Consider the following 20,176-nt stretch of genomic DNA (forward strand, 5'->3'; position numbering starts at 1 on the left):
TTGTGTTTAGATATTTTAGTGCAGAAATTTATTATATTTATGAATAGCAGCCTGTGTGGTTTTCTTTTGCATTGCTTCAAACTGCAATTTCAATTCAAAACACAATTAATCATTGAACCTCGATTGGGACTCACTGATAAACAGAGACACCTGCTTCTGCCTCAACTGTGTCTCTAAACTTGTATCTTTACTTCCCCATAGGAATCTCTGTCAGCATCTCCACCTTCAGCCTCGTCGCCATCGCCATTGAGAGGTACAGCGCCATCTGTAACCCGCTGAAGTCACGTGTTTGGCAGACTCGGTCCCATGCTTATCGTGTCATCGCCAGCACATGGGTGGTTTCGCTGCTAATCATGATTCCATACCCGGTGTTCAGCCACATCAAGACCTTCCCCAAGTTCAACGGCACTGAGGGACACATGTGTCGCCTGTACTGGCCCAGTCATCAGGCTGAACAGACCTGGTAAGCACTGATGGGACCGCTTGTAGTGCTGGGAGATACTTACGTTAAAGTTTCAGTGGAGTATGTATATATAGTATGTATATGTATATATATATATACATACAACATGTATACAGTTGTGCTCATAAGTTGACATACCCTGGGAGAATGTATGATTTCTTGGCCATTCTTCAGAGAATATGAATGATAAAACAAAAACCTTTCTTCCACTCATGGTTAGTTGTCAAACAACTGTGTTTACTCTTTTTTTAAAAATCAAAATGACAAAAGAAAGTCCCCAAATGACCCTGATCAAAAGTTTACATACCCCAGTGACCTTGACCTGATAACACGCAAAAAAGTTGACCCAAACAGGTTTGAATGGCTAAAAGGTCAGTGAGTGTCTGGGCTTCTGATAGACCATTGCATCGTCCATCCAGTGCTGCACTGATGTTTTTTGGATTCCATTAACCATTAACCACGAGTAAACTTATAAGCACAACTGTATATGCATATCTATGAAGAAAGTTGTCTGTCTGTCTGTGACAGGCATATCTCGCTGACCTTTGTCAGATCACCCTAAGTCTTTGGATATGGGTTGCGCATGGCCTGACGGTGTGTGTCCTTAAAGCGGAACTAGACCGGAAGTTCCTATTATCGCTGTTTTTTTTGGTGTGTATCTGCGTCATTACCTTGTTTATGAAGCCTGACGGTTCGAAACAAACAGTTCAGCCATTGCTGAGAACGTTGTGTTTTATTGTAATCTCGGGGCTCAACGAGATCACTGAAAATCCCGTACTAGTTACGTAAGCAGCGCTTCTCCTGAACAACCGATCGTCCTGCTCCGGGCGGTAGTCAGGGCACATCCGGTTGCGTACATTGAACCGCAGAAGAAGAATAACGTCCATTGTGGAGGTGTTTCACGAGCAACAGTGTCTTCTGACTCTGGGTCTGACTCCGGTTTAAAGTCATAAAGGGACTGCGGCGGGGAGTCGTGAAGAAGCTATTTTTAAACACTGTTAAAACAATGTTTTGATAATGAGTAGCAATGCATCCACCGCTCCAGAGAGGGAGCTGCGCTTCTGAGAGCTGACGTGATAGATTACGTCACTTCCAGATACCTGGCCAATCACAACACAGGTGGGAAGGCTCTACGCTGGCTGGCCAATCACAACACACTCTGTCTTCTCGGGCGAGATTTATGGCTGAAATAGCGCGACTGACAAGCGCTTCGAAAAGGACAGATTTCAATCGGCTCGTTTACATCAACTAGGAGGATTTTGACCATAAAAACAACTTAATATATGTAAGTAGACCTCCATAACTCACATATATGTGCAACAGGACCACTCTATGTGACCTTTAATTTAAATTTTTTTTGGAGGAATTTTAATTTTCGCTGATTTATCACGCTACACCAGGCAGGCAGCGGCTCATCAGCAGCAGCTGCGCTGTCTGGAGCGTAACAAACACTGTGGGTTAGGGTGGCTGACAGTCACAACAGCTAGCTACGCTAATGCTAATCGGAAAAATTAAAGCATTTGCATTGTGCCTAAGGAGGTTGCACAGTGTTTGCATTATGTTAGCCTTTATGTTCCTTATCATGCATTACCATAACTGAAAAATCTCCTTCAGCTCCCACTATAGAAATACATACTTCCTGTGGACACTGCACTGGTATATACTCAAAACAATACTCGCACACCTTGGGGTTAAAGCGTGGCACTTCAAAATTACCAGAATGTAATATATATCACTAACACCTAAAAAAATAGACCACATTATAAAAAAGCAACTCGAAGTTGGAAGGTTTATCATCATATTTCAGAAATGTCCCAGAGGAGGAAGTGTATTAATTTAAATGTGCCCTGAATTTTGCTCTATGAGTCAGCTGCACTAAAAGAGGAAGCACTTCTAATGAGCGATTCTGTTGAAGTCCATCTGACTGGTGAGTAATATTTATAGATATTCGGGTGGTTTACCTCAGAACTTTATAAATCAATCAACTCTAATAAGTGATGAGCTCCTTAAATATCATTGATGATGAATCATAGTTATGTTGTATGTAAGTTTAAAACTGTCATGGAAACAGCCTCAACAAACAAACTGATCATTAGTTCTGATCCAGTCTAAAAATAGAAGAGAAATGTTCAAAATGTTGGGTGACGAGACCTGCTACGTGTTTAACAGCGACGACATGCAAAGAATTGGTGAAAACTTTGAAGATTTCATATGAATTACCAATAATAATTTGGACGTGCTTCCACAACCACAACGGCTATGAGTGATGGATGAATGGATGGATTTGCTAAGTGGAAGGAAAACAGTCTGCAAATATCTGAAACTAATGAAGAAAGTCTGATTTACATTCAGTGTAATTGTGTCATTTACATAATGCATTACCTTGACAAGTAGAAATTAGCCGCATTTGTTGAAGCAGTAAGGCCATTTTCTGTCGACTGTCTGTCTGCATGCAGCCATGCTGATTCAGTCACAATGTCACATGTCTTAAACAAACTTTCAGCGTCTCACTCTCAGAGACAAACCAACATTTGTACCTGTGCGTGATAATCCTTCTAGTTGATGTTTGCCGGTTATATATTAACTAGAACAAAACAAATATTGTGTCAGAGTTAATGACTTTAAATGGTTCACTGCCTCTCAGGATGCAAAACAGCTTAAATGACACACACCTTTTTCTTTTTGCCAAGACATCTTTTTTTAAAAGGCTTTTTCTCATTTCTTCTCTTCACCAGATTAAAAAAAATTTTTCCCTAAAGTATTTCCTCCACGGAAAGTTTGCAACTTGTGTTGCCGAGAAGGAAAGAGATGAGGAGTAATGATGAAGAAAAGGTCATTTTAGAGTTGAAACCCCTGAGTAGAAGCTTTAAAGACGGTAAGAGGGATGAAGGCTGAAAAATGAGTGAACTCATTAGGTGGTAGAGTCTCCTTAAAGATAAAAAGGTGAGCAGGCTGCTCCTGTTGAGGTCTAATTAGAGATGTTATTAAATGGATTCCCCTTTTTAAAGATTAGTAGGAGTCAATCCTGAAGATGGAAGAGCTGGAAAAGAAGGCAGACCCTCTTTCATTAGGAGATATAATCTATCTCACTCTCTCTCTCTCTCTGTGTGTGTGTGTGTGTGTGTGTGCCTTCAGGTCCGGCAAACGGTGCATGTTGCCAGTTTGCCATTATTTCAAACAAAGATGATTGTCCTGTACACTGAGAAACAGGGAAGGGTAAAGCTTTTGTAAAAGGTCACTAAAGAAATGAGTAGTGCTGCTGCAGTCTGGACTACTGTGGACCAGAAACGTCAGCCATACATCTATGTATGTGCCCCGTGTGGACTAATAAACATTGCTTTTCTGTAAAAAAGAGCGCTCAAATGAGATGGAGTTAAGATACTGCATGTCCAGATAAACTCTTTCACTCTGGGATCTGCCCCTAAACAACTTCCCGATGGATGGTGCAATTAGAAGAAGAAGAAGTGTATATGGCTTTTACATCTCTCGATTCAACAGCCTTTTGTGGTCAATCTCTCTGACGGTCTCTCAGACTGTCGATCAAACTCTTAGGCATCACTGGGAAAGCGGAGGCAGTTGGAAACCAGTTAATTAGCCTGCTCCATTGAGGAGGACAAAAGTCAGACGTCAACTGTCTGGACACGTCACACAGAGTACGAGGAACTTTGAAGTTTTAATTGACTGCTTCATCTCCAAGCGTCATGACTGTCTTTGAATGACCTGGATAAAAAAGGAGATAACACCTTTCTCTACTATCTACCCGTCAGTGTAAGGCACTGGCACATTTTTTTTTTGCATGTAATGAAGCAGCACAAAGAGTTATTAAAACATCCAATTTTAGACCCGAGACGATGAGCTAATAATAACAAGACACATAAGTGCCGTAAAGTGCTTAATGAAGCAATTCTTTCAAGTCAAAGACAAGTCTGAAGGTTTTTTGGTTCATAATTGTCATTGTGCGTCAGGAGCACTGACATTTTTAATCAGACCCTTTTCAATAGGTTGTCTCAAGGGATGGTAATCTTATTCATTGCAGCAAAACCTTCATATAATCAAATTTTATATTGTTAACTTCAGTCGTCTTGAATCAGACTTTTAAGATTTATTTTTGTTGACACAGAAGATTCATCCCGAAGCACAGATGTTGTTAATCATTCTTTTTGAAATATATAGACTTTATAAACAAATATTATGTTCTACTAAAATTACCCACACTCAACAACCAGTTGGGCTACACTTAGAAAACAATTTAGATATATTTTTAAATCAGAAGAAGTAAATATTAACAGTATTAGAGATTGAGATAGAGCAGGGGTCACCAACCTTTTTGAGACAGAGAGCTACCTTAAGGGTAAAAAATAATATGGAGGGCTACCATATAATATTTTTTTGTTTGTTTACCATTTAAATGATTAATATTATGCATTCAACTGCATACACATTCATTCCAGTGCTTACTCCTAACGATTATCAGTTTTTTATAAACAATATCAAACATATTTTACTGAGCTATCATACGGATACATGCAAGTGAGGTGAAGTAAAGTGAGCCCGTGGGCACCGTATTATCTGCCTGCGGGCTACCAGGTGCCCGCGGGCACCACGTTGGTGACCCCTGAGATAGAGTGTGTTGTAACCTATGGTGTGGTTTCTAAAAGAAAGGGAAATAGAAATGCTATAAACCTCACACTCATTAATAATAAGAAAAGAGAAGAATATAGAATTATGGAAACATTCAATAAGATGTGCACCGATATGATTCGATGCAGTAGAATTCTTGTTATTTTCATTTTATGCCACATGAATAATTTCAGAACTATGCAAAGCATACTCATTGTAAGTATAAAGTGACACACTTATACCCACAATATCAAAATAAAATAGTTTCACTTCATATTTATTATTATATATTATTATGGACCAGTGGTTGTTAAACGTTTTATACCAAGCACCTCGTTAGCAAATATTGAGCAACACCAACACCATTATCACCAATGTCAAAATACAGTGATACACAGGTTACAATATGATTCAAAAACAATAAACTTTTAGGTAACGCTTTCTTTTACAGTCCCCTAATTACCTGGTATTTAGCTGGTAAATTCATGGTAACACTAAAGTGTTGCTAGGTAATTACCAAGGGTAATAAGATAAGTAAATACAGTGAAACCGTTGCCAAAATACTGGGTAATGCACGGTAATGTACTCGGTAAGTAAAGTAAAACTGTACTGTAAAAGAAAGCCAAGCTTGTTTCCATGTAATTACACACATTTTTAGGGTTAGGTTTGTTAGATTACCCCTTGGGTAAATAGCTAGTAATTAGGGGACTGTAGGTACCTGCTTATTACCAGTTTATAACCCAATAATACACTTACATTTACCATAGTTTTGCCATAGTTTAGCTGTACATACCTTCTTATTAACAGCAGTAATAACACGCTATAATTAACTATATAGTTACCAGGTAAATGCCCAGTATTTTGGCAACAGTTTCACTGTATTTACTTTCTTATTACCATTGGTAATTACCTAGTAACACTTTGGTGTTACCATGAATTTACCAGGTAAATACCTGGTAATTAGGGGACTGTAAAAGAAAGCGTTACCAACTTTTATTGCTACTAATCGATACAGATGATAAAAAAAAAAACCATAAAATTTGAATTGATTCTACGGTTAATATTTGTTGTTGATATTTTATAAAATAAAGAAGTAAATTCTATGAAAGTGACTCTTACAGTAGTACAATATTTTCTTTTCAAATATGTAAAATAATTCATATCCCCAAGCATTGTTGCTTTATGGCACAGGCAAAAATAAAATAATTAATAAAAAAAGAAAATCACATGCCATTGTATTTATTTCTTAGACATGGACCAAAAAAAGTCTGGCTGAGATGATGGGAACTCCAGAGGTAAAGTAACCTGACCACAGAAACAAACAATTGCCTGAGCATAGTGTTTTAGGTAACAAAGGTGCAACATTTTAATGTAAAGATAAGTTACAAACTGAAACATCACCTCCATCGGTCATGCTGGCGCTGTCGTTCTTAACCTCCTCCTTTTTCCTTGTTATCACTCATGGTAATGTCAGCTAGGCAGCCACCGAGTTTGCGCGAGAATCATTTGTTTTAAGCCGACAATTGATTCCAAGTCTCACGATACCTGATCCAAGAACCGATTCATCTAGGAATTCATGGCTTATTCGTATCGATTGAGGAGGCTGTTACCGACGTGACTTTTCACAGGAGACAGATTTATTCCCAATTAGATAATTTGCCCTGGTATATACAATAGAACAGTATTTCTGATTTTCCTCCAAGTACCACCAAAGGAAGCTTGCGTACCACTGGTGGTGCAGCTACCACAGTTTGAGAACCTTGGGTAGAAGAACCATCTCCTCTGAAGGCATATGCTCAATTGTTTAACTATGTACCACCCTCCAGCTCTGATGAATATAACCTGCACACACCTTTCAGATTGGGTAATTTTTTAGCGGCTGTGGAGCACTTAAAGAGGGAGCGCCACGCTCCATAAGTATATTCCATATGTTGTTTTTTTCCATGGGCTACAGCTGCTTCAGCTTCATCCATCTGGATTCCCCCTCAAGGCAAACACAAAATAAATTCACTGGCACCTTTCAGTGCAGTGGAAAGCACATCCACCTCCTCACACCTCCTCTTTGTCTTTCCGTATCAAACAGCACGGCTGATCTGATGAGAGGCTTTGGCTCAAACTGTCTTTTGTAAATGGGAAGTGAGTGCAGGGCTGCACAGAGTTCAGAGGGTTGACCAGGAGGATATTTGAATATTAGAGACTGAATAAATCACTGTGTCTTCCTCACGCCGCAGCTTTCATCTGCTGACTGATGTGCACCACATAAAGCGGCGCTTAAGAACAGTGTGCTCTGATGTATGAATGAATCAAAAGGGACATGGTGGCATTGTAGAGATTACTATCAAAGTGACATCGGTACACTTTCTTGATTTATCTTCGTGTTTATAATAAGTTAATATATTTGATATATACTTTCCAGATCCAATTTTTCCTCTGAAGCAATGCATGTTCAAACACAATAACACAGTGGTGATGGATAGAATATAGGCTGATTTGAAAAAAGGGTCTGAACCCTTTGAATTCTGGAACATGGTTGAAATATTCCCCTGTCCACGGTCGTTTTTCTGACTCAGTTTATCACTTTTTGTTTGAGTTGTCATCAAGACCTTGAGCGAGCCATGATCATTGTTCTTTCTGTGTGAGGGAAAAAAAATGGAATGGAGTACACAGCCTGGAGCTGTGTCTCTGATAGTTCTATTATAGCAAATGTAACCATGTTTGCTTTGTTAAGAGGACGTTTCGCACAGCAAATGGCTTCCAAACATTTTGTGGTCCGAGTGCTGTCAAGAACATGTCACGGTATACAGTGTTTATGTAACCATGTGTCAACTGTCAATATGTCAACAGGTGTGTTTGTTAAGGTTGTGTTGAAACCCCTCCCTGGTTATCACCTTCTTAGTGTTTGGCCTGCGGCAGCTGACTGAACCAACTGGTCTAACTTACAAACTTTGACCGGATGTGTGCCCACGGTTTCTCAGTTTCAGTTTTTTTATTAAGAAGATTTAAAGCTATATTTACTTTCTTGCGGGGCCCACGGTTAGCACTCTTGCCTTTGCAGCAAGAAGACCCTGGTTCCTGGGTTCGAGCCCTATTTGTAACAACTTCAGAACAAGGGCCTTTCTGCAAGGAGTTAGCGTGTTCTCCCCGTGTGTGCGTGGGTTTTCTCCGGGTTCTCCGGCTTCCTCCCACATGGCGATTAGGTGAATTGGTCACTCTAAATTGACCGTAGGTGTGAGAGTGTGAGTGAATGGTTGTTTGTCTCTATACGTAAGGATAAAGTGGTAGATAATGGATGGATGGATTTACCTTTCTTGCATTTTTACACTTTTCTTTTGTAATCTTAAAAATAAGCGTATGGCACTCCAAAAACGTAAGATAAACCCACCAGGTTTTGAAACTCATGATAATTTAATTCTCATATTATTATGATAAAAGTATGACCAATTTAATTATTCGGACTTTGTCGCTAAATCTGCCGACTTTTGTGGTGTTTGGAGACTCTGACGTGAAAGCACGTATCACTCTGCTTCACTTTACACAATCAGCTGTGGACTGTGAGCTAACCGGCCGAATGCTAGCCACACGCAAGGCCGCTTTAATGCACAAGCTTACCTGGGCTAAAGCCCATGGGCCTACCAAGTTCAGGTTCATGATACGCTGAAAAGGTCATATTGTTTTGTATCAAGTCAGGTTTTCTCTCAATCACTTTAATCGCATGTTTCGTGGCTGCTGATTGATCTAAGTGACACACGTGGTCCCATTGGCCCGTGGGCCTACCTATCAGAATGTCTATAGTTTTGGGGTGTGTCCCTCTATGATTGAGTTACGGAATTAAGAAAGAGTTGCGGGAAAAGGAATTACTAAAGAGCATCCCAAAGCTCACTGGATGTTTTAAACCAGTTGCTGCTGAAGAAGGACCCAGCACTGGAGCAAAATCGCCTTCTTACACACCAGAGGGAGCAGAGGAGCCTCAGTCCGTGCAGGTGGATGTAGCTGGAGAGGAGCAGGGGGCTGTTCGCAGCAGTGGAGAGAGGAGGAGGGGGAAGCACACCAGCCCCAGAGAGTGGACCAGTCTACAAACCAGCCAGGGGAAGACGAGTCAGATGACCCATACACGCTAACGCTAGTCACAAACGGCAGGCTTTTTTTGAGGAGTCGTGATTCAAAGGCTGGCCCCGTTTAACTGTCTAACTTCTGACTGCTGTTGGCTCACATTATTGCTGTCGTGCTCTCATAGTCTCGCAAAGTGTAGCTCTCACATTCTCGTGCTCCCTCAGACATTTCAAATACCGAAATTTGGCACCGATTCATTGAAAGTGAACCAATACCTCGGTAGTACTGACAGGAATTGGTACCAAGTACAAAAAGTACCAGCCTTCATTACCCAACCCTATTTGACAGCACATAATGCTGAGGTGAATAGTTTTCCTTGCAATAAATGTTCCTTTTTTTTTGGTAGATGCATAATATGCATAAAATGTACATATGCCTACATATTATGTAGGCATATGTACATTTTATTGCCATGGTTGAATGTTTGTCACAAAGCCAGACTGTGTTCATTTGTTTCCTTCTAAGCTTTCAGTTTCTGGAGAAAGATGAATGGAAGTTAATAAGGAAGTAAGATATCAGGAAACTGCATGTGCAAACTCGTAAAAAGCATTAGGATCAGATTCTGTATATTCAGTCTGTCAAGTTTTGCAATATACCGTGAGATAGAAAGTAAAGTGATGTTTAGAGCTCTGTAGAAGTTATTAAAGGAATCCATCAGTGGCACTGATGGATGGATTAACATGTGGTCGAGTCATATACGAGTACCGAGTCATACCGAGTAATATATCAAATCGGTAGATGTACAGAAAATATCAACAATCTCATTAAATAAAATCCAAAACAGCAGTTACAGTTAAGCGCGCATGCAGCAGCATTTAAAAAGGCATCAGCACGAACACTCCGAGTGGTAAATAAAAATATTTCAGAAATAGAGGTAGAGCAAGTGTAGTGAAAGATTAAAGTGCGGCTCAGACTGAACACCCTGCAGGGAGAAGCTGCAAAACTGGTCCAGGACTCTGACGCATCTTCTGCCAGACATTTGGGGTTGCTGGGCTGTGCAGGCCCTCAAGCATAGCTCAGCCTTCGCAAATGTGCATTAGGGGAATAATATGGTTAGTTATTAACAAGAAAGTTGTTATTTCAAGTCACTGCAGAATCAGATTTTTTTCCTTTTCAGATTTATTTGTTGCTCTTTCTCTCTTTTTTTGATGCTTTGCTCCTTTTCCCCCTCTCTGTTTTTTCTTTTTTAGGTATATGCTCCTACTCTTCATTCTGTTCTTCATCCCTGGAGTGGTGATGAGTGTAGCCTACGGTCTGATCTCCAGAGAACTCTTCCGAGGCATGCGATTCGAGATGGGCCAGAGCGCAGAGAACTCTGGTGAGATCAAGCTGCAGTGAATTACAAATGAAACAGAGGGAACATCAATATTCATGAAAAGTGTATTAAATATCCCTAAAACGTGAAAAAGGTTAGAAAGGACGTAGATTTTAAGTAATGTATTCCTCTGTGTCTTTTGTTTTTTTTTGTTGCACAAGCAATCATCCTCATTCATCACAAATTAATACCACTTTTAGAGGGAGATTTGTTTTGCCTGAAGCAGGGAATTTTTTTTCACTACCTACAGGTTCTGCACCTGTTCCATCCAAAAATACCTACTTGTTTTGAAGCCTGTTTTGTAATTCTTGTGGCTTTGACAACATAGCAGAAATATGGTCCTTTAGGTGAATTATAGCTGCTATGAGCATGAGGAGCCCCGGTTTCCATGGAGTCCAGTGGAGTGAGTGATTCATCAAGGTTGAAACAATCTAAAATAGCCTTCAGTCGTATATGTTAATCTATTGCTAAACATAGCCTTATATTTTTTTCTCATGTAGAAAAAAAGTAATGAGTCTTCATCCATGAATTATTTTTTTTTTTTGGGCACACACTTCGTTATTCCTATTGATTTTGCAGAATGGTAATGTGTTCAAACTGGACAACAAATATTAATCCAAAGTGTGAAGTGTGAGTGAGAACAAAAGTAATATTGTAATAATGAGTTTTAGAAGGGGTACTTTTTGCATTTTATTGTGTAGTAATATGATGACTATGAGTGTACGACTGCTAGTTCTGAGCAGGTTTTCTTCCTACTTCAGTGATAAGACATTTATAAAAATAGTACTTCCAGTAGGCTCAGTATTTGGACCTTTGCTTTTTAATTCGTAGATGGTCCCACTTAGCAATGATACAAATACACATTGCTAATACTTATAATATACTTGAAGTGGGGAAAAAACTCTCCTTATCCATATATATAAGCATGATATTACTAAATCATTAAACAATAAATTATGACAATCCTCAGTAAATAAAATATACCATAACATGTTCTGAAACATCTGATTTTAGTCTATATTATATTAAAAAAAATTGGAATTATGTTTCACATTTTTCCCACAATTTAGATTATCTTTTACATTTCCAGCAATTGTTTAAACTTCAAGCACACAGTCTATTTGATTTGGTGTGCTGTTATGATGAATCAGTTGAATTTGAAACACTTTTAATATATTGCTCTTCTTCTACTACTTATTTCAGCTTCTCCCTTGAATCATAGTCCCCACCGTGGCCTGATTTATATATATATATATATATATATATATGTATATAAAATAAAAACTAGATAATAAAGACTAGACTCTTGCGAGAACGGGTGGCTGTCCAGTAGTGCACCCCGAGGAATGATTATGCATGTCTATAATAATAATTAATTGGACAGATAACCTAAACAGATTACCAGCATCTTGTGAGAGGTGGTATGCAAATAAAGGTGCCGGTATTAAAAATAGTAAAATAAAAAAAGTGCAGGCCCTCGTCAAGCACTGATAGTATGATATAAATGCTATATAATGTATATGGAGTCAAAACTGAGGAGTTTCTAACATAGTTTCCAGTGAAAGAAAAAAAAGATAATGAACCAGGAGAAACGATAATGAAGCCGATAGGATCCAGAGCTCCTCTGATTGATAAAAGTCCACATCTAGGAGGGGAGAAGACCTTTGAAGAGCCTTGTAAATTAAAACCTGCCAATATTTTAGTCTGGAAGAGGAAAATAATTCCTACCAACATGCTCATATAACATACAGTGATGAGTGAGAGATCGCAAGTTGGTGATAAACCTCAGGGTACACAGTGTCTACTATCGAAACATATGAATGTTAGACACTTTAGTTCAGGTTGGTCCATTGTGGTTGCGCTCATTCCCAGCAGCTCTGACCCTCCATCTGACCTTGCAGTTTCAGTTGTATATGATAATATCCAACCTTTCCTTTTCCCTTCACAGGCCAAAAAAACGGTGTAAGTCGGGCTTCTGCAGCGCGGTCAAATGACGACGAAGACGATGGTTGCTATGTCCAGGTAGCTAAAAAACCCTCCTCTGCTGTGGAGCTCCCCAATATGGCTACCCCGTCTGGAGCCACCCAGACCAAGGCTGAGCGAGCCCGCAGCAACACGTCGAATGCAAAGCTGCAGGCCAAGAAGCGAGTCATTCGCATGCTGTTGGTGATCGTAGCGCTCTTCTTCATCTGCTGGATGCCACTGTACTTTGCCAACACCTGGAAAGCCTTTGACATGAAGTCAGCATCCAAAGCCCTCTCTGGAGCCCCCATTTCCTTCATCCAACTGCTGTCCTACACCTCTGCCTGTGTCAACCCCATCATTTACTGCTTCATGAACATGCGCTTCCGCAAGGCCTTGTTTACCACATTTGCATGCTGCTGCCGCAGTCGCCTCTGCCGCCACTGCAGGAGGAGTGAAGGGGGAGAAGATGGCGGCACTGCCACCTCCATGGCCACCACAATGGCCACTTCTGTGTCCAAAATCAGCTACACCACCGTCAGCACGGTCGCCACCTGATAAATGAGCCTGGAGTAAAACCTGGGGGATCACAACAATGGCTGTCGTACACGGTTGCTGTGCGCACCATCTGTTTTGTCTTTGTTAATGTCCTGTTTTTCACTCTTCATATTAATATGTTGTGAGCCATGTGCTAATTCAAACCCCGCCCTTGTTTATATAGGTATTTTTAAAAGGTCTTGTTCCAATTTCGTATGCATGACTGCAGAATGTGACGACTGGGGAAATGCTGTTTCAGCTTGGTGACGCTCTTTTTCTTCTTCTTCTTCTTTAATTGGCACCATCCGTCACATCCTGAATAGGAATTTCAAGTGCCTGTGCTCTTTGTGTGTCTTTGTCATGCCAGGTGGTTCCCTGGCTGAGACGGATGAACATTTTAGAGACAACTACATTAGGAATATCAATCCTGTGAACATGTATATACCATGTTTATGTTCTTAACATGCCAAAGGTTATTTGTGACTGTTAAACAGTGAGGACTCTTCAACTCGGTAATGAAGGAGAAAGGATTTTAGATCCTTTTGTGTTTAATGTTGTTTTATCTTTATTTAATTTGGTTATCTGTCTTTCCAGGTCTGTTATTATTGAAGGATACACAGTTTGGGTCCAAGTTGGACTCCTAAATATTTGAAAATGTCATCTTTGCTCTTCTTGTGAGTGTAAGGACTGGTTCATACTTTCCGCATCCTTGGGTGCACAGAGACCTGCTAAGGTCTGTGTGATATTGGTCTGCATGAACCCTACGTGGATGCATCCACTCAAACGTCTAGTTTGATGATGCGCAGACTGTACGTGCCACTTTTCAGTCTCGTTGGTGGCGTCCTCTTGTTTTGGTCAAAAGAGACAACGAAGAAGATGGCAACCATGGAAACTTGAGTGAAGTTATATGAGGAAGTCTGCATGTATAAGTCAGCTCTCAAGGAATACAAAGAAACCCACTGGAATGGAATATGACAGTGAGTACACATTTATAGAACACTAGACTTACGCAAACCCTTGTCAAAGTATGGACAGAACCACAGGTTTGTATGTAGATTCATAAATGCAAAGCGGTTCTCCACAGAAGCCAAATGCAGTAAGTATGACCCGGCCCTTACGTAAAGCTCTCATTGTGTTGTTTTATTGTTGTTTTATTACTCGCTTTGTGATTCAGACGAGAGCCTCCTACATCGATCTTGCACATTCGTTCTGTATAACCATCTTGAAGATAAACACCTCAATGCTATAGTTAAGTCTTATCCTGGCAGGTATAAGCCTGGTATAGTATCAGACAATTCCGTCGTGATGATCCACTGTGTATTGTAACAAACAGGCTTGCTTATGGAAGTTAAATCTCCCGCCAGCGCTGTAACAAGTACTTTGAGAGCTTATGCAGACATTAATATCACCATCATCTTTACATTAATACATCAATAAGACAATTAGCAAGATAGTCCATCCATGAAAGGTTTGTTATAACTGCTTGCTGCTCCACTCTGGTACAGGAAAAGGAAGGAAAAGTGCTTCAAACAAAGACACCTTTCCCGCTCAATTATCGGTGTCTTTGTACTCTGTTTTCCACGGCAGTGCTGCCAATTACTCTTAAGCATTACCTAAGTACAAAGCCCCCCGTCTGCAGGCTCAGTCTAACGAGGTGTTTCTCAGGGACCCTCTCGTGCGGTGAAAGCCTCATGGCTTTGCCGTTCTAAAACCGACAGGAAATGTCTCCACTCACACTGTGCTGAGCCCCTCGTTTCTCTGATGATAATAATGATGATGATAACAACGTTGATTCATAAAGAGCTTTGTGCTGTGGCTCAGAGTGCGCCAGGAAAACATCAGACTCAAGAAAATGCTTGAGCAAATACGAGTACTGGTAAAATGAGTGAAACAAAAGAAATGGGAGAAGCAGTAATGAAATGCAGAACTGTCTGATCTTTAAATATGAAGCTAGAGCCAGGCGATGGTGTAATTTAGTGAAACGTCTGGTGGAATATGTTTTAGTGTCAAATCCATTCATGTGCAGCTTGTTCGGATTTTTTTATTTTAATGTTGGAGTTTTCATTTTCTCTTGTTGTATCAAATACTTGTCAACCATGCTGCTATTGTGGCCTTATTGAGCATGAGTTGAGTATGTGTTAGGCTCAGGAAATGTGCATATATATATACGCCTTCATATTGTGAAAGTTTATTTGGTACAGAAAGCTAAAACTTAGTTTAATACAAGGACAATTGTCTCATAAAGTTCAAAATGTTTTGATTATTGTGCTATTGAGAGCTGTTTTTTTTCTCTGTATGCTCATTATGGAGGATGTAGTTTGTGGTGCTGCTGAAGTTTCTCCACATTATACATCGGTGTCTTTCTCATTTTTAGCAGTTTCAATGATGTATGTAATATTTACAGTTCCATTTATAGGCCTTGACCCATTTTTTCCCAGAGTAGCATGAAACATAATAGCTTTGAGAGTTTGAAACATGTAAATGCCACATGGAGCACACACCCAGATGAGTTTTTAAAGCTGGAGCTGACCATCCACTAAATAATGTTATCTTGATAAACATTATTCCAGAGTTGCATAGAAATTATTCATCTTTAATAAATTCTGTAAATCCTGCCAAAAAAATGAAAATGATAGTATTACAGTGAATAATTTAACGCCCCATTTGGATACACAATATGGAAATTGGCCACAAGCCTCTGCAGCAGTAAAACGTGTGATGTAATACTTAAGTAACAACTTTCAAGTCCACTCGTCTTTTTCATGTCCTCGCCATCGCCCGTCACCCTCGCCCCCACTCGCCCCCGCTCGCCACTCTTTTATCCTTTTAGTCGCAGAGGCGTATGAATACATGAATGACAATGCCAAGTGGGTGACAGAAAAGATTTACAGGCACTGGCGCTGTCCGAGAGTGGTTTACAGATGACAAGGCAAAGGTGGCAGCATGGATCAAATCACACATCCAATTGGCACACAGAGGAATCCCTGACTAAACTTTCCTTGTACACTCTCTTGTGCCTGGCAGGTACAAGAATATGAGTGACGTCCATGTCTCTGCTGTGAGTTCGTTTTGACAGTCACTATCAAATATGCAGATGCAGGGCCTCAAATTTAGTGATGTGCAAAATATATTTGACGAGCATCAGGAATCTTGAAACACCTTCAACTCCAGACTTGGTAATTGGTTTTTGTCCCATAGCCTGTTCTAGAACAACTTCAGTGAATAAATCTCAGTCTCTGGTCATGTGCATTATAAATGAACAGGGCAAAAACTTTATCATAAAAGTTTTGATAAAATCCTCCCAGAGAGAGATGCGGTTTGTTCATTAAAAATGCTCTTTTTTGCTGAATTTGATATCAATTTAGCTTTTTCTCTTCAGCAGGCCAGCAGGTTGAAGTATGAATTATTAAAATAAGCAAAGCATCCACATACTCCATACTTTTACTTCCCATTTCCCTGCAAGTTTAAAGGGATAGTTCAGAATTTTGGACATAAGACCTATTTTCCCACTCAGCCGGTTCATTTCATTCAGTTCTTCTAGTTGCTGAATTTTAAACAAAACTAACCTCGCATCACATGAATTTTTGAGGGACTACTTTCTCAGTAGCAGCGGAATCAGCCGCCGCTGCTGATGAGACATAAACCCTTCAAATTGCAATGTTAGTTTTGTTTCAAATATTATTCTATCAACACAGATATGAACATCGATAGTCTGCCGTTACAATTGATTTGTCTCGGGTGCACTGTGGAGTCGGTATGAGTGTTTCTAATGCCATGCTAACTTGTACCATTGACTTGCGCTAGCCATAGCATCAGCGAACTCGGCAACTAGAAGAACTGAATTAAATTTTTATTGAAAACGTCTCCATCACACCGACTGAGTTGGAAAATAGGTCTTATGTCCAAAATTCCGAACTATCCCTTTAAATTGCAGGTTTTTTATGGACTTTAGTGGACACATTAAACAAAAAACTCGTTCTTTAAGGACAATTGTAAAGGAATTGTGTAAGTGATGTCCTTCCTTGTCTGCCATTCTCAGCTCAACGGTGCTGCTGTCTCCTCGTGTCCAGCGGTTTGCCTTTTTTGACTGTAATAAGAGCATCATCCAGGTGCATTCAGTCAAAACAGATAACGCAAGTGAGACGGCAAATGAAACAAACTGAAAGAACTGATTGACCTTGACCTCACAGCAATACCTGGCACAAATTGAATGAGACAGAGACATGAGCGTGTGCAGTTTGTTTTTCCTTTCTTATCTCTTGCTCCCAATAAAACAACCTATAATTTGGTCCTCGAGGCTGAAAAACACAGCAAATTGCACTTGGAACAAATTAAATCCATCACCGCACACAAAAAGGAGTGACAGCGCAAAACCTGAACTGTCACTTGAAACAATGATCCTCGTCATTTAAAAAAAAAAAACAAAAAAAAAACTAATTAGCAGGCGTGTCGTGTTTCAAAGTCATACATTAAATCACTATCAGTTCCGTCAGACAAGTCACATTGACGTAAATGTTACATGCTATAGGCTCTGACCTCATTAGATACGATTACGCAGAGATAATGTGGATGGATGAGTAAACACTTTGATTGGAGGCTGCAGGTGGATGCAGACACTGACACAGTCTAAGGGAGATGTTGAACATATTTGCAGCTTAAATGGAGCGATGTTAATCTCATTTTCTTTTTCATTGACTGATTATACTCGTGCTCACCTCATCGTCAGTACATCACCAAAAATGAAGCTGCTTATAGTCTCTGAAGAGTTGACTGAGTTCTATTCAACCTGACAAAGATCTCACAAGTAAAGGAGAAATCAGTAGTTTCTCTCTTATTTATAATCGCTTCTCGGAAGATGGCTGCAAGTTAAATGCGTTATTTATTTATTTATTTATTTTTTATTTAAATCGTGTTCCTAAAGAGAATAATTCATTCCTTCACATAGAGTGACTCCTGTAGTTTTGCCTCAGGACAATAATGAAATCTTTTGTTTTGGCATTGGCCTGGAGCTTCCTGCACCTGAGCACGACTCCGATGTGAGCTGCCAGTGAATCTCATCTTTTATTTTTTTCATTTTCACTCCTCTCCTCTCGTCCTTCAGCCTGATGTGTTTTGCAAAAAAGGGAATGTGGTCTCTTCCTCTTCTCCTCTTCCTTCTCAGCGTTTGGAAAGAGGAGCCAAGTGTTTTTTTTTCGTTCTTTTTTAGATGCTTTGTACCACCTTCTGATGCTGGATTCACATGTGCTGTATGTGGTTGAGGCCTTAACTGAAAGGCTTCTCATTCACTTTGACTCTGCTCGCTCTGCATGTGGCAGAAGTTGTTCAACTTTTCAAGCATCAGCAAATCAAATCGCATTATGCGAATATCTCAGTAATAGTGCTAGCCAGTGTTTATTTTAGTTATAGTCTTATGACCAACATGCCACTTAGTTTTAGTCATATTTTAGTAGTCTAATCGACTAAAATCTAATGGGTTTGTTTGTATTGTTTAAATATTTCTCTAAAATCCTATCTAATATGTTATTATTAAGGTTTGAATTTATATCACAGAAATAACTGTTTTGATATGAAACATTTTCATTTGTCTTTTTTTATTTTTTTACATGTTTATTACAATTTGAATACGGTGAAACATTACACTTCGACTTCGTATTTTTATTTCAAATCCAAAGTTAGCGTTGGTGGTTTGTTTCATTTTCAACTAGTAACAGCACAACAGCTGAGCTGATAAAATAGCATTTTTATGTGTGCACTTTACCAAACCTTTGCATGATTTACTAAGGGATTTGATCTGTCTTCCATAACACCGTACATGAAATTTGAGCATATGTCGTCTCTTCTCTTTCTTTTTAATGCCGTTGACATCTGGGAAGATTAACCTAATCTCTGTAATGCAAGGAGATTAAGGCCTGTACATACTGTCTGCAAGAAACAGGAATTATTAGGATAAAAAAAAAAAAAAAAAATGTTCTCAAGGTGGCAAGAACAAGAACAAAGTTAGTTCTGGCCAGGACAATTCATACTTCTGGGAAGTCCTCATATGGAATAACAGCATTTCCACATTAACCACACCCACTTCACATTTCTGACCAATCACACACTAGTTGTTGGACACCCCACAAGAAACAAGTTTTGTCCACATGATGTGTCAAGAACAAGCTGCAAAATGACGTCATTCTTTTCTCGCAATCCTCAGAGAGAACAAATTTCTCTGTTCTTGCGGCGTATGTACAGAAACTCTTCTTATTCTTCTTCTCTGCTTCATGGTTCTCTTCCTAGTTTGTCTCACCCAAACATTTTTGTCACATTTTTACATTTGTTGATGTCAGTAGACTTTGTCATAGTTTGTGTTACATCAACTTTATATTTATTTGGTTAACATCTTGTATTCACAAACAACAAATGAACACTGGTGCTACCCTTTTAAATTTGTTTTATTATTTCGTCGGACATAGCGCACCCAACCATTTGCAACTCTTGCTATGTAGTTCGTCTGCACACCATCAAACATTGACGTGCACATGTGAATCCAGCATTGGGAAGTGTCTGATTTGATCAAACAGAGGTGATGAAATCTGTCCATGTTTGTGCGTCTATGAGTGGTAAATGTTTACCAGCGGGGTCTCTTTCGTCTGCTGAATCCTTCTCATATGGACCACATCTGGTGCCTGCTTGTGCAACACAGTAAAAAATATAAAGTTTATAACTGTCCGTTCAAACCAGGACACACGTCTGTGAGCAGTTTTAAATGTGAGGTTGTTAATGTTGTTTTCAGTGTATCTCCTGTATAATATGATTATTATGATGCAGTCTTGTTAGTCATGGTTTGGTTCATGGTTACTGATGGTGCATGCGGTAGTTTCTTGCTAAATGTCCATTATTTAACAAAAAAATAAATAAATATTGGGAAAGAAAATGTGTGATTGCTTCAAAAGACAATACATTTTTCTGCCACTGAATTAGCACTTCTCCACTGACATCTGCAACCCTTTGTCACCTCAAGCAGAAGAGAGCTGGGCTGTGAAGAAGTATTTTGCACTCAGTCATAAAAAGGGCAATGAATATTAAAATGGCAACAAACAATAGCGAGTCAGCTTCCCCAGCGAAAAACACTCTACTGTGATTCAAAGTTGTCCAGGGATGGGAAACCCCGAGGATGTTCACACTGA

At 39.6% G+C, this 20,176-nt stretch overlaps 1 protein-coding gene across 1 annotated transcript in view; it reads left to right on the top strand.

Moving 5' to 3' along the window:
• The window catches only part of LOC310937097 (cholecystokinin receptor-like), a gene marked incomplete at both ends in the record, with an annotated part of 41,700 nt that extends 28,672 nt beyond the window's left edge, over positions 1-13,028 (top strand). The window contains 3 exons of the mRNA XM_083901291.1: positions 202-463; positions 10,384-10,511; positions 12,457-13,028. Coding sequence (XP_083757417.1) covers positions 202-463; positions 10,384-10,511; positions 12,457-13,028 — 962 coding nt within the window. The remainder of the gene's footprint in view (positions 1-201; positions 464-10,383; positions 10,512-12,456) is intronic.
• Between the last annotated feature and the right edge of the window lie 7,148 nt (positions 13,029-20,176).

This window comes from Microchirus variegatus, assembly GCF_963457635.1.
Source record: "Microchirus variegatus genome assembly, chromosome: 1".
Classification (NCBI taxonomy): Eukaryota; Metazoa; Chordata; class Actinopteri; order Pleuronectiformes; family Soleidae; genus Microchirus; species Microchirus variegatus.